Source organism: Hydra vulgaris, chromosome 02, assembly GCF_038396675.1.
Source record: "Hydra vulgaris chromosome 02, alternate assembly HydraT2T_AEP".
Lineage (NCBI taxonomy): Eukaryota > Metazoa > Cnidaria > Hydrozoa > Anthoathecata > Hydridae > Hydra > Hydra vulgaris.
This window is the reverse complement of record NC_088921.1, coordinates 55,720,905-55,737,549: the sequence shown is the minus strand read 5'-3', so window position 1 is coordinate 55,737,549 and position 16,645 is coordinate 55,720,905. Positions and strand designations below refer to the sequence as shown.

Sequence of the window (16,645 nt, the reverse complement as noted above, 5' to 3'; positions counted from 1 at the left end):
ATATGTAAATATGCCGGTATCATTCTGGAGGAAAGTTTTGTGGACGGACGAGTCAAAATTTAATCTTGTGAAGTCCGATGGAGCTCAAAAAGTATGGAGAAAAAAAGGGGAAGCATTCACACTCAGTTGTATTCGAGACACAGTAAAATTTAGTGGAGGCAATGTTATGGTATGGGGATCGATGGCTTGGAACGAACAGGAAAACTGGAGTTTATTGATGGAATTATGGACTCTGAGGTTTATGTTATCATTCTCAATAAAAATCTTCTGGCTTCAACTAAAAAACTGCGATTAGGAAAACATTTTATCTTCCAACAAAACAATGACCCTAAACATACGTCAAAGAAAGCAAAAGAGTTTTTTATCCAAAAGCAAATTGAGTTACTTGAATGGCCTGCGCAAAGTCCAGATCTCAATCCAATTGAACATCTCTGGGCTATTCTGGATAAAAAATGTGGCACACGATGTCTAAAAAGAAAAGAAGATTTAAAAATCATGCTCCAAGAAGCTTGGGCTGATATCGACTCAGATACGACAAAGAAATTAGTTGAATCGGTGCCATGTCGACTTGCAGAAGTCATAAAGGTAAAGGCGGTCCAACTCGATATTAAAAAGTCATAAAAATAATTACTTGGAGAAACGTTAATCTTTAAGCCTTAATCTTTAAAATTTTGTTCAGATACTTATTTAATGCTAAAAAATTGCAAAGTTTAAATGTATCTTAATTTTTTATCAATTAAATATTATTATTGATATTTTTTTTTTGCATATTGAATTCGTAATAAAATTTTCTTTCAGAATAATCATTTCTTTTATTTTTATAAAGTTTTTTTTTTTCGGAAATAACCTAACAAAGTTTATTTTTCATAAAAAAATCTTTTGTTCGGATACTTATTTCTCTAACTGTTTTTATATATATATATATAGAGAGAGAGAGAGAGACACCACACGCATTCACACACGCAAATATTATAAATATACCAATTTTATATTTTTTACTTTCTATATCATTAGGGGTATGATATATTTCAAACTCAATGAGCATGTCATATTCTGATGAGCTTTTATAAGTAATTAAGAGAATTTACTTTCATTATAATGTTTCTAGAAAAAAACTCACGTACTGACCTATTAGAAAGCCGAGCCAAAAGCTGTTAATCACTTAACAAATACGCCTAGAAATTCTTTACTGTTAATTTGAAATAAATTGGGTTCCGCTTTGTTATAAAATAATAAGTTATGTTCAAATAAGTAATAAATATATATATCACGTAAATAAAGCTATATTGGTAAAATCAACAAAACATCAAAATGTTTAAATAGGTTTGCATTTGCTCTTATCATGATTTGTTAATAAATATTACAAATACAAAGTTTCTTCAGATTTGCGAAGACTTTCGATATCTTCTAAAACCTTTAGTACTCGTTCGGCACAAATGTTGGATCTTTGTCTCTTCATAGGCAAAGGAATATCACACCAAAACTTCGTGAATGTATTGAAAGCCTTTGGATGATCTGTAATGGCTTCCACCAATTCTTTACCATTTTCAGGATTAAACATTTGGCTTGAAAACCAGATTTCCGTCCATTTTATAGCAACAAGCTCAATTGTCATCTCAAGTCGCTGTCTGTCTGGGGGATGAAGTATGTAAGCAAGTAGTAAATAAATTGCTCGAGAGTTCCATCTAGGTTGGCTAATATTTGGTGAACTTTTAAAATGAACCTTAGGAAATTTCTTTTCATTCCAAAAGTATTTCACTACGTTAATCAGTTTCTAAAACTGCATATCATCTCTCCATTTCAGTTCATTCTCCTTCAATTGTTTACCACTTTTGTGAAAGTTCAATGTTAAATAATCATATTTACTACGTATTGCTTCAACAAAATAGTATAACATTCCAGGTGAATTAGCATTACCTCCAAAAACGTCATCCAGACATAGCTTTAATAATGGATCTAATATATTGTGGTGACAACCAACATAGAGAGTTTTCTGAAAGCCAATACTTTTAAAATCTGTCATTGATCTCTTTATTGCGCCATTTGTTTTCTTAGTGTTAATATTTGTAGTGTCTGCCACGATCATTTTTATAAATTCCCATAAATCATTTTATTCAAAAGCTATCGACGTTCTTCAAAAGTTCAGTACCATTGGCCTAACTGCTTTTTTATTGTTCTTTATCACGACTACTTGATGTTCCACCCCAGCTCTTTTTCTCGACTTTTAGTTCTTTTTTCAAATTATCTCGTAACTTTTTACTTTCTCTGGTGACTGTCATAGATTGCTGGTTGAATTGGTACAGGAAGATCGACGCCAGCATCTGAAGTTGTTGAAACGCTGTGGCAGCTTTTTGTGTACTTAGCTTTGATTGACAAACCAATTTAACAGCTTCGACTGTCCTCTGTTTAATTTTTCCTTTATTAATATTTATTGAAGGTTCATAATCACTGTCACTTACTGACTCATTACTACTTTCGTGTTCCTCTCTGTATTCATCCAAAGTCCATCCTCTTTCTTTATATCTAATAAACCATAAAAACTCATAAGGTAATTTTTAAGTTATTGTAAATTTACATTCAATGAAAATCATAGAAAACGTCTTTCTTCAAATACTGTTTTGCTTTTATATGTGTTTATACAGTTGTAAAAAAAAAACCATGCTTACGGCTAGGGAAGGGGATGCAAATAATTCACTGTGGTGAAGTGGAAGCAAATAATTCATCGTGGTGAAGTGGAAGGGAAGTGGAAGCAAATAATTCACTGCGGTGAAAGTAACTTTGAAATAATAACTAGAAAAAGTTCTTAATTAAGATCATAAGCCTGAACCGCTTAAAAATGAACAAGGATAAACTGACGAAAGCTAAAGTCATTGACAAAGTGCAAATCATTGATGATTAGAGTTGTCTGGATGATGAGTCAAAAAGTACCTGGTTTTTTTTATTTCAATTCGTCTCTTTTTAATCATTTTTTCTATTATTCTTAGCACTGATCTTTTGTCTATTGTTAGAAAATTCAAATTAGCCCATAGTTCTAAATATTCATCTGAAATTTTCTTTATTCGTCCTTTCACATTTTTACAGTCTAATACAAAGCTGGTGTATCGGTCAATTGGTTGGCATTTTACATATTGTTCCTTAATGATTCTTGAGATTTACTCTTACGTAATCTTTTACTTTTCTCAAAGTGAATCATACTTTTTCCATACGTCTCTTGCCATTTTGGTTGCAGTAGAATTTTTAATGAAAATCGCCACGTAAAAGTTTAAGATCTCCGACATTTGTTTTTAAAATAAATTTAGCGTTGTGTAATTTATGGACAATCCCTTAGGAACTATAATTCATTTGGTGAGTGAGTTTTTTAAAAGGATGTACGTTAAAATTATTGTCATTTTTTTCAAAATATAAATGCTCATAACTAGGTGACATGCTCATTTGAATATCTTAAAATTCTTTTTTATTTTATACCCCTCATATACATACAATCACTGTTAGAGAAAGATATTTTGTAAAATAAAGTACTTGTCAACATCATGAGTTTGTTGTGTCAATAATTATCAAAATTTTTAGCATTTTGCAGGTTATTTAAATTTTCTTACTACAAACATTCTCACTTGAGCACCACGTATATATCAAAAACTTGAGTTATATTAAAACACGATTACGGCGCTGAGTGGTAAAGTGCAGCATTTGTTTTGTGTGCTATTGTGTTAAGAGGATACATCTAAGCGATAAACGTTACCCACAGTAATAAAAATAGAAGCAAAAAACAATTTCGAAGATTTGAAATGATTTTTTGACTTAATTTAAAATTTTCTTTCTTAATAAAACTTCCTTTGATTTGATGGCTCAAAAATGTGATCTATAAACGCCACGCAGGGTTCAGAAGGTTACAAAAAACTACAAAGTGTTAAAACAGTCTCATATATAGAGTGACAGTCTCATATATCAAGTGACAATCTATATATCAATCTAAGGTTAAGTTATTGTAAATTTACATTCAATGAAAATCATAGAAAACGTCTTTCTTCAAATACTGTTTTGCTTTTATATGTGTTTATACAGTTGTAAAAAAAAAACCATGCTTACGGCTAGGGAAGGGGATGCAAATAATTCACTGTGGTGAAGTGGAAGCAAATAATTCATCGTGGTGAAGTGGAAGGGAAGTGGAAGCAAATAATTCACTGCGGTGAAAGTAACTTTGAAATAATAACTAGAAAAAGTTCTTAATTAAAATTTTAAATCTCATGAGTATAGTTACTGCTATGTTGTATCAAGTTATCGTGGTTTCAGACTTTATCTATTTATAACAAAAGTTTTGCGTAAGTTTTTTTGTCAGTTTTTTATTGAAAATTAATTTTAATGGACATACATTCTATTATTTTTGCATTTTGTGGTGAAAATGTCATCAGCAATATTTGAACACTGCATCATTTAGAAATAATATATAAAGAATTGAAAAACATATAGGGGAGACCGGGGCCAGTTGGCCGCAGGGGTAAGTTGATGAACTGCGTTTATCTTCAGAGTCTTCCATCAGAAAGTGACAAAAATTACACAGAACCTTCCTAATTGATCATTTCATTATTCACTATAGTATCGTCAGGATTTGCGCATGCGCATGGGAGATATTAAGATTTATGTGTTTTTTGGACAAAAACGTAATTTTTGGAACATTGCTTCCTTTTTACTTTACAAAGAAAATAGTTAGTCGTATGAAAAAACAATTATTGTAAAAGTTCCAGTCACAATTGGTTTACTATATCCAGTTAGACATTTTTTCAAAGTTTCCGTTTTTCAGGATCTATAGACTGATTGAAAAAAAGGCTTTCGAGGTAAGTTGGCAAAATTTTCACGGGGTAGTTGGCTCATAGCATTTACTATGGAAAAAGTATATACTTTTATAAAATTAATTTTTTTTTTTTAATAATTTTTAACAATATTGAAAAAATTTATTCTTACAAGGAAATTTAAAAAAATTTTACTTTAGTTTTATTTTTTTTACAGATAAAAAATGGGTTACTGTTTTGGTTGTTATACGTACTAATATTTGGTACCAGCTAAAAGCAATATTAAATTTTTGGCTTGAATTTGTTGCCAAAGTTAAAAAAATTTTAAAAGAATTTCCATTAAACTTACCTCGTGGTGGGGTAAGTTGGCGCAAATTTTTTTATTTTTTGAGGGCCCGAGAATTTTTTTTTATGAATGAATGCAAATTTTAAAAGTTACCCAAATTCATACTCTTTGAGATTACACTTTACTATTTTCAAAAAAATGTGCTGTTAGGGCTACAGAGCTCATAGAGTAAAAACCGAGCCAACTTGCCCCGGTCTCCCCTATCACTGCAATAATTTACAGTAGAAATTAAATACTTTCTTACTTTGTAAAATGACAAATTTTAAGTGTTCGAAACATGAACTGTTACTTTCCCATATTGATAGAGGTAGGTCAATTGAGACACTATCAATTTAAAAAAAAAATTATCAAGTTTCTCAGGATAGCTTAATCATCAGGCATTACGTTCAATTGGAGAAGAAACAGAAACAAAGCTTGTTGAGGCATTAAGGATTGCCGAAAAAGAAGAAAAGACCACTGTCTCCAGTTTCAACACAAACTTTTATTTCACGGAGAAAATATCCTAAGACATTTTGCAGTAATGCCTATCGGTCAACTTTCAGGAGATCCCAAGAATCGCGTAATGAAGATTATATAAAGTTTCGCCTTCATCATGCCAGAAAATGTTCTAGATAGATAGCTACAAATAAGGACGTATTTTACACTCTTCTGTATACTTCCTATCCCTACACCACCAACATTAGAAAACCGTACAGCAAAAATGTCGAAGAACTTGATGAAGATACTTTGCAGCTTTTGAAAGTCAATCTATAATTTATTTCATAAAAACTTATTGTATAAAAATTGTTATTAACAAACTATTCTGAATATTTCTATAATAATCATTTTATAAACTCTTGCAAATATTCATGTAAGTATTGAAATATATGCAAATTAATTAATTACACGCAACAACTAAAAAATCTTATAAATATAAATAAAAGAATTAAGCCTAATATAAGGAAAATGTTTGTCAAAATGTTTAAAAAGTACGTGTTTGTTTTCTGACAAGAGGTTAGCCGAAAGCTCGTATAAGTGTTTTTTTTTTTATATTTAAAAATTTAATATGAATATTTTTTCCAACTAAATAAGCATTTTATGTATTTTTTGCTGTTTCGAATACTCTCAAAGTTTTTTCATATAATTAAAAAAAAACACGTTTAGTTAAAAATAAAATAAAAATGACAATTTTGAAGTTTTTGATTTTTATTTACAAATTTCATATTTAAATTTTTTTAATGTAAAAATATTTCCTTAGAAGTGTCATATACTACTTTACATTTGTGCAAAATTTCAACACATAATATTTAGTTACAAAAAAGTTATTGATTTTTGATCCAAAACAAACCTTTACTTTCCACAGTGCAGTGGCAGATTCAGGGGAGGGGGAGCTGCTACCCCGCGCTCCCTAAGCCGGTGAACTGGCGCAACCTAAAGTATAAGTTTCTTATTGGCAAAAACAAAACGGAGACGTTTTGTATAAAAAAAATATCTCTTATAATCATAATGTACACAGTCGATAGATTTTTAGCATAGTTCGGTGTATTAAAACTACTGCGACTGTACAGTGAAAGATGTTCATAAAACTAAAATGACTTTCCAAACGGTAAACTTTTTTTTTTTGTAAAGGAGAAAAACAAAAAGTTATAAGTTAACAAACTTCAAAGTTGTGAAGCAGTTTGATTTGTTTTTATGTGTTAAAAATGTTTTCGGCAAAAATCCGTATGGCATCCCCTCCCCATTTGAAACCTACTCGCGCCGGCCCTATTTTCAAAGATATGTATGTAACAATATCTCCAGCAATATCTGGAACAATATCTCCAGCAATATCTGGAACAATATCTCCAGCAATGATGACTGAACTACAAATAAAAAACTGAACTATAAATTCTTAATCGAGAAATTGATGACATCATGTTTTCCTAATTTGTCTCTCCAAGATCTACTTGGTTTTTTCTTTTACTTTTACAAGAGGAGTTTTAGTTGACTATAGATTAAAAATTATCTGCGATTAAGAAAGACAAAACAATATTTTTTTGGACTTATTATGCTTCCACCTAGTGAGAATATTTTATTTAGAAAATATTTTTCTTTCTTAATGCATGCTCTCAGTAATAAATATAGTGTAAATATATATTTAATAACCAAACCAATATCATTAAATGTTTCTTTTTTTTTAACGATAGTTGTTAACCAAAGGAAACTTTGCAAACTCAACTCAAGATTGTTTATTGTCTTAGACATGCTTAATAGTTATGATAAAAGACAAATAAAAGCATCGATATAATAGATTTATCACAAGTGCGATTCGTGTAAAAAAATTTCTTGGAATTTATGTGCCACCCATAAACCTTGTTGCCCCCTACTCATTTCCCCCAACAATGTTAAACCTAAATCCGCTATTGTGCAAAGGTTGCAGTTGGCAATGGGAGTGCTAGTATTTGGGGCTGCTTAAACTTTAACAAAGTACCTGGGAGCAACATTTATACAGGCTGAATTAACCAATGCACCTTGATAGAGGCGCTAGAAAACTGAATAGTTCTATCGATAGACTAGCTGATTGATCTAAACGAATGACAGCAGTTTCAACAAAATATGGTACCTGTCCACACAACTTGTAAAATCACACCATGGGTGAAAGAAAACAATGTAGATTGATTACCCAAGCTAGTAGGGTGGGCCAAAAAACAACAATTTTCAAAAATTGTATTTCAATACCTCTAAATGTGAATTGTGTAAATGTGTATTGAAAGTAGTATTAGAGGTATTGTGCAGCCGTGGTGTAGTGATTAAAGTTCTGGCTTCAGAACTGGAAGTTCAAAGTCAGCACTGAAGTACGCCAAAAGTTTCTGAAAATCAAAAAGAGTGCTAGCCCTTGAGGATGACTTTATTGCTGCGGTTATAAAGAAATTGTTTGATAATCTCAAAATCTTTCCCAGATACACCATTTGAAGCAAACTTATGGAGAAGACCAGCATGCTAAACTTTATCAAAAGCTTTAGAAATATTCAAAGCAACAATCCTTGTCTCATCGCCTTTGTCTAATGCACAGTAGAATCTTTCAGTGACAGCATTTAGCAAGTTAGCAGAAGAACAAGATGATTGAAAACCATATCGATTGTCAAAGAATTAGTTGTTAGACTCAAAATGGGATTTTAAAAAATTGTCGATTAAAGACTCAAAGACCTTGTTAATAATAGAGAGGAAATTGTAATAATAAAAGTTAGTAATAGAGATCGATCGAACAATAGTTTGAGTAGTGTTCTCCAAAGTTTTTAAAAATTGTCATTTTCCTGATGACATCAAACCCACGAAGAATTAAATAACAACAGTCATTTTCGTGTCACGGTATGGAAGAAGGCGTGAACTTCCTGGTTAAATGCACTTCCGCGGTGCTCTGTAACAAGACCGTTAGGTCTTCTTGGGGCACCTAAAAATATACATATTAAAAAGTTTTTAATTTTTTATAATATGTATATATATATATATATATATATATATATATATATATATATATATATATATATATATATATATATATATATATATATATATATATATATATATATATATATATATTATAAAAAATTAAAAACTTTTTTATCAAGATTTTTATGTTTACGATGTTATTTATTTTTTTATATGATTATATGAAAATTGTAATATGGTTTAATCAGCGAAATAAAAGTTATAATAATAATAATAAGAATAAGAGGTAAAAAGTTCGGCTCACCTTTATTAATGACACTTTTAAAAACTTTCCAAAAGTCTCTAGAGCCTAACTTCTGAGGTGAGATACAAGATTTAGTATACTGGGAATAATGGAGCTCAGTATCAGACAGCACCTTTTTACATTGATTTCTAGCAATAATAAAAAGACGTTTGTTCTCAAGAGAGTTGTTCTTGTAAAGAAACTTAAAAAAAATCATTATGATTAAATATAGCAGCTGCGCAAGAAGACTTGACTTAAAACCGACTAGAAGAAATAAAAGCTTAAATACCTGCCTGGATCCAGGAGGTTATGTAGGAGATGCATTTATCAGCTGAGAGAAAAAAAACATCTTTAGTGCCAGCAGGGTCAGTGGTGTTAGAGCTTAGCCGTTTAGTGTGATGAGCATGAAAGCCACCAATAACAACATTAGCAAATGGGTAAAGAGAAAGGATATGGTTAGTTTGATCAGAAATTACATCTAAAAGAGTGCAGTCTTAAGAAGAAAAAGATTGATAAAGAAGAAAAAGAAAGGTGGTAGAGTGAAGAGGTGCTAAGCAGAAGCACATAAAAAAATGGTCCAAGGATTTAAAACTGATTTCTCAACAAATAGGTGAATTGATGCGTAAGTTTACGACCAAGCCAAGCATGTGCTTATTGTAGCCATAACGAACGAAAGGGTAGTAACCATTAATGCTGAGATTTGAGGAAGAAACAGCCAAATTTAATTAGTCTCATAAAGAGTCTGGTAAATTTTGCAAGAGGTAAGACGCGACTGTTGGAAAGTTACTTTAAAACCACGAATATTTGTGAAGAGGTGTATTGAAACAGTTAGATGAATGTTTTTATGTTTAGTATTTTGGTTACTTTACTCTCGCGTGCTTACTACAAGGGGATGGGATTTTTAGTCTAGATCTAATGAACTGGCGGGGGTAATAACTCGAATAATACAATTTAATTCTAGCGTAGCTATTTGTGGTCAAATTCACATTTTTAAACAGTTGTTTCTTCATAATTTCTATAGGATTTAATATACTTATATAAGTTTTATACTTTACTCTGAAGTCCTTAATAAAAGGGGGAGGGGGGACGGGACGTTTATTATTTTATTTAAAATCTTTCCACCCACCCCAAACTTATAAAGACCCCCTCCCCCCGTTTAATAAATTTTACTCGTTATCAACAACAATATATATATATTTTTTCGGATTTTTTTTTAGTTTAGAGATGTTACATTTTTTTGTTGGTAACAAGTAAAAAGTAGCAGGATGATCGCGATAATCCTGAACTTGACCTAAAGTAGTTAAATAAAGTTACTTCCTGTAAGCGGTACTATATTGCATTGAACAGGATAATTTACTTCCCTATTCTTTACACAAGATAGTGTACATTAATAACAACAAAACATCTATATTAATATTTGGTTTTTAAGAGAGATATACTCCAAATTAAATCTCTAACAAATTTACATATTTTCCTCGAAATTCATATTTTTTTCTTTTTACAAATTAAAACGTTTTTTAAAAATATATATTTAAAAACTTATATATATATATATATATATATAAAATATATTCAATATAAAAATCTTGAGTAAAAAAAAAAATTGCTTCAATATTATGTTCGTAAAGTATTTAACCTAAATATGAATGCTTATTTACACATAAGATAAATATGAAAGCTTATTTACAATATTAGTTTCATTTTGGCTGGAATTTGTTTTGGTTGTGAAATAACTTATAATTAGGGTAGTCGTAAAATGCAGATATTCTTTAACTGTAATGCTTTTCATATTAACTTTTATATCAAAGCAATAATTTAAATGTTTTTGAAAGAAAGAAATAAAGGAAAAAAATTCAATTTCAGCGAATCGCCTTAGTTAATCGAAGCAATATGAAAGGTTTTGTAAAGAAAGTGATAGAAGTTTTGCAAAGGAAGTTATTGGGAAGCTTTCGTGAAGTAATATAAAATAGGTTTCAAAAAGTCTAAAGGAAATAGTAAGGCTATCAAAAATGAAAACTTAAACAGCGTTTGATTTTATTGTGCATAGAACTTTAAAAGTATTTAAAGTTCTATTTTTTTGTTTATTTCTGTTTTTTCAGCTTTTATCTTAAATAATCTAATTATTTGTGCAGCTCTTCCATCTTCAGATTTGTCTGTTGACAACGTAAACCATAAGGGTAAAGCACAACGAACACCTTTTTTAACACCTAAAACTCCGTGTAAATTTTCTAATCCATTGGAACGAAATGCAACAACACGTCCACATTTCGGACGAACTTGCGCCTACAAATAACAATATTTTAGATAAACAATGCAAGGTTGTAAATACAATTTGCAAGCTAATCATCGGGTCATTTTCAGTTATTACACATTACACACATTAAACACTACTCAAACTATCGTTTGGAGAACACTACTCAAACTATCGAATACACACATTATATATATATATATATATATATATATATATATATATATATATATATATATTTATTATTATTATTATATATATATATATATATATATATATATATATATATATATATATATATATATATATATTATACATATATTTATATACAAATATTTTACATTTATTCATATATATATGTATGTCAGGGTGTTAGCCAGCCTGACGGCACCGCCTATAACGCGGTTTCCCACTTGGTTTAAAATTCCCAAAGGTTCTTAAAATCATGGTAAAAAAAAAAAAAAAAATCAGTTTCAGATTTAAAGTGTTGCGCTAGACGAGTAAAAAAAAAGCAATTAGTACGCACGACAAGGAAATGAATTAAGTTGATGAATTAAGAATTAAGATCAATTTTTTAATGTGAAAAAACGTGTCGTCATTAACAAGCAAGATCATTCATTCTAAAGTTGAAAAAAAAGTTATTTTTAATTTTTAATTGACGTCAGTTATTCTCCAGTTAAAATTATTCAATACGTTTAATAAATTATTTCATTAATTTATTTTTGTTATTCAAAAAATCTTAATTTACATTCTTGCTGTTTATCTTAAGTTAGGAAAGTTACAAATAAAATTTGCATATTGATAAATATTATAATTTAAAATAAGTTAATAACGTTATAAATAAAAGATAATTAATAATTTCGGTAAAATAAGTTAGCTGGTAAAGTAAACCGAAAATAACAACAAAAAAATCAAAAATAAAACATGCAATGAAACGTTTTTTTTTTAAATTTACAAATACAAAATTTACGTAGTTATTTAATGTATATCTGTAAATTGAAAAAAAAAAAAAATTAGTTTTTGTATTTAAATATATTTTTTTACTTAAATACCTAATTTACTAGATATTTAAATAGGCCGATTAAATTTAGTTGATGCCCTCATTTCAAAATACTATAGCGTCTGTATGATATTTTGTTGACTACGACATATTTCCGTTAAATGATCAGGTCTGTAAATCATGAAAAGACGAAAAAAATAAAATGACAAATTTTGCGTTATCATAAAATGTAAATGTTTGAAGCGAAAAAACCAAGACCGTAGATTCTTTTTTTTTTTAAATCTTTTTAAAATCCCAATCGCTTGTCCAAATTTGAATAAGATTTTAAATAAACACGATTTTTAGGTAAAATGAACATCATAGATTAAAAATTTGATCTGTTCCGATCGTTTATTGGCTCTTGTTCTGTTTTTTGGTCGGAATTCTTGTATTTTTTGTAATAAACCTGTAATAATTTTTTTTTAGTGTTTTCCTTCGTAAAAGCCGTAAAATTCTGGCATTCCTACGTATAACGTATAGTGTTTTTTATCGACTGTCGTTAATTAAAAAGTTGTTTTAGCAAGTTAAAAAGTTACAAGAGGATCTTGGAAATCGTCAAAAATATTCCTATGAATAACCCAGCAAAAATAGAAAATTTGTATTGAAACTTAATTGCTTCTAAAAAATTGTATTTACTTTTTTCAATGTCAGAAAGCACCTAAAATCCCAATTCCGCTAAAACGCTGTATGAATTTTTTTCCTGGCTAACACCCTGTATATATATATATATATATATATATATATATATATATATATATATATATATATATATATATATATATATATATATATATATAATGACAAAAATAAAAAAACAAAAAAAACTTTCTAATTTTAGTAACCCCTCGAACACTAAACTTAAAAAACTAACAAGTTTTATTACCTGTATTTTGTCTGTGGAATTTGCGAAAATAAACTCTCCTCCTTCAAAATCATCATTCAAATACAACAAGGCACTATAAACAAAGTTTATTTTACAGAACAAACTAAATTAAGAATTGTACTTAAATAAAAACATTTTCTGGACATTAACAAATTCTTTTAGCATCAATGTCGTGGTGGGTGGGTCTTTTTTAAAAAACTTCTTAATTAGAAGGTTCAGCCATTTTCTTATGTTTAACTACTTCTCTTTATTTGCACAATATTTGGTAATTATTTTAATTAATTATTTAGTAAGATAATTAATTACTTATGTCTCCTTAATGACTCTTTTTAACAGCTGCTCTTCATAATTTCTATAGGATTTAATAAGCTTTATAAGTTTTTTAACTTATTTAATACTAAAAATGAAATAAAATTTCTTTGTTGCATTACTTAATTTTTTTATTTAATGTAAAATTTAAAAATTATACTCCTCAATTCCGAAATACTATTATACTATACCAAATTGCATTCAACGTAAAGAATTATTGAAAATAAATCATGTTGTTAATTTTTTTATCTTTTATATAAAATTTAGACGTTTTTCTATAATGTAATTCTATAATAGTAAACTATATTATCGGCATATATATATATATATATATATATATATATATATATATATATATATATATATATATATATATATATATATATATATGTATATACATACATATATATATATACATACATACATGTGGTTAGGCTAAAATCTCTATGCTTTTAACGGGTGATGCGGAAGTTATCGGACAAATCCTAATTTCATTATTTGAGTATAATAATTAGTTTTTATGGTTTTATGTGTAGGCATAAACGTTCTATAAAATATAAACTTTATTATTTGAAACACAATTATTTAAAATGAGGTTAAATGCAGCTGAACGAGAATCTTTTCAAAAGCAACTAAAAATGTTTTTTGTAAATAAACCTAATATAAAAATAAAAAAAATCGTAAATCATTTTGAAAAGGAAGGATTTGCTCGAAGTACAATATGTGATAACCTAAAAAGACTTGAAACTGTTCAATCGTTTTCTGATAGAAAGCACCCTGGCCGTCCGACATCCTGGACTAGAGAAAAGAAAGCCGAATTAACGAGACTTGTCAACAATCAAAAAGGGGTCAATCAGAGAAAAATAGGTATTAAATTCGGTGTAAATCAATCGACAATTGGTCGTCAGTTAAAAAAAAAGTATATTAAATATAGAAAACGTGAAAAGACTCAAATACACTATAGAACAATAAATAAAGGCAAAGAAAAGAAGCAGAAAACTAGTTAACCAACTCTATAACACAAAACCACTTCTAGTCATCGATGACGAAAAATACTTTTGTTTTGCAGGGGACAACATGCCTGGAAATTCTGGATACTACACAAACAACAAAAAGACATGCCCAGAAAGTGTTCTTTTTATAGGAAAAGAGAAATTTCCAAAAAAGTTATTAATGTGGATAGCCATATCTGACCGTCGTATGTCCGAGCCATTGTTTCGCACTTCCAAGGCTGTAGCGATCAATTCATCAATCTATATTAATGAATGTTTAGAAAAACGACTTTTTCCATTTATTCACAAGTATCATGGAGACTTTAACTATTTATTTTGGCCAGATTTAGCATGTTCTCATTATTCTAAAAATTCTCTAAATTGGATAGACCAATATGCCTATTACGTTGATAAAGAATCCAATCCCTCAAATGTGCCTCAAGCACGACCAATTGAAAATTTTTTTTAAAAAAACTTTCAATTGGTCGTGAAAAAAAACTTAATTAAAAAACACATTTTATGACTACAACATAAACTACTATAAACATAAAAAAGTTTAAGAACTGTAAAATAGTACTATTTAATTATTCACATTTTCTAACTGGTTTAGATCCATTGTTTTTTTTCTTCAATAACAGCAATGACTATCTCAATATTTCAATAATATTTATAAAAGCCACTATATTTGTTTGAGAAATTACATTGATCAATTCAAGTAATTATATTGAACATGTGTGTTCTTTAAAAGTTATTTTTTAAAGATTAAAATTGAATATTAAAATAATACTATACTGTTTAGGTTAATTTAGAAAAGAAAAAAGAAAAAAATTATAACTAAAAAGTATTTTGAAAACATTGACAAGTGAAATTTCTGTTATTCTATAAAATTGCACAAAATAATGCAATACCTAAAATTTTGAATCCCATATTAATGAAACCCTATCAACCCCTAAATTTTACTAAAATTGTAAAATAAGTTTTATATATTTGTAAATTTTCTATATTTGTAAATATACCTGTAGTCTCGCCATGTAAAAGCTGGACTACGTTTTGGACAAGTGCCATTGCCATCACCATTAAGTATACAATTATCAGAATGAATAGGATGACTTATGTGTTCTTCTCCTGGTGTTATTGCTAAATGACAACTATTGTTAAAATATGTAAATAAAAACTCAAACATAACTTATATAATGATTTGAGAAAAAATTAAAGAATACCATCTTCAAGAGCATATCTGCAAACTAGATGTGTAAATGCAAAGTTCAACCGCACCTTCATATCAAAGTACTCTTGGGTAAGCAAACGAAGTCGCTCGCTAACATTAATGTAAAGTTCTGCTTGCTCTACAGAAGCTTTACCAGCAACAACAGCCTAATTAAAAATAGAAAAATTGCTTATATATCAATATTAAAAATTAAGAATATAACATTTCAATTTAATTTAAATTTCCCCCATAAAGGAAGCAAAGGTAAATTTAAGAATTACCATTGAAATGATTTAGGAATTATTTGATGACTTATATAAAATTGATTAATATATACAAACAACAGTTGATAAAAATTACTAGATAATGATAAGCAAACAAAATAAGCAACAAAAAAAAATTTTTGGTCTGGTGCCTGAAATATTTCAACAATTCTTAAATAAATAGATACAAACCTAATATATTGACTTAAATGAGTGGATACAATATATTGACTATGTTGAATAACTTAAAAACTTAATCTGATAGGTCAAAATGATTTTCAATTCAGGATTCCAATTTAATATAAGAATGATGTTTTTTTTAAACACCAAAAACCTTGTTTGCCAGTGTATTAGAAGAAAATAAATAACAAAATATGTGAAAAAATAAATAATACAAATTAAATAAATCAAGAAAAAGCAATAACAAAAAGATGTTAAAAAGAGCTTAGACCACAAAAAGAAAATAAGTGAATAAAAATGTTTGCAAAAACAACAACAGTAACCATAGGAAGCATTTATGCTACTAAATCACAATATATAAAAATAATAGGTCCAATGATTATCAATAACATAAGCTTATCTATGGCAAAAGTGTATAAAATGAAAAAAAAGTTATTTATAAATAAGAAGCATGCATTCATAATTAAGCTGATGACAATAAAAAATAAAGAGAATAAGCTATAAAAAGACTTTCAGTTACCAGTCTCCAGAGAACGTTAGTTACCAGTCTCCAGAGATCAAAGTAGCTGAGTTATATTTGAGTTTTAAATCACCAGCCACTGTAAGTCACAAGCTTCAAGATTGTTGAACTTTATCAAAATTACGTTATAAAATTGTTTTATTTGAATATAAAGTTGCTTCTAATGTTGTGACTAGC

At 28.6% G+C, this 16,645-nt stretch overlaps 1 protein-coding gene across 3 annotated transcripts in view; it reads right to left on the bottom strand.

The window, feature by feature from the left end:
• Positions 1-10,750: 10,750 nt before the first annotated feature.
• Positions 10,751-16,645, bottom strand: part of LOC100203735 (prolyl 3-hydroxylase 2) — a 30,400-nt gene continuing 24,505 nt past the window's right edge. For all 3 annotated transcript variants that reach the window (XM_065791427.1, XM_065791425.1, XM_065791426.1), the window contains 4 exons: positions 15,519-15,672; positions 15,315-15,435; positions 12,998-13,070; positions 10,751-11,107 (listed from right to left, as the gene is read on the bottom strand). In XM_065791427.1, the coding sequence (XP_065647499.1) occupies positions 10,886-11,107; positions 12,998-13,070; positions 15,315-15,435; positions 15,519-15,672 (570 nt within the window). In that variant the 3' untranslated portion in view covers positions 10,751-10,885. The remainder of the gene's footprint in view (positions 11,108-12,997; positions 13,071-15,314; positions 15,436-15,518; positions 15,673-16,645) is intronic.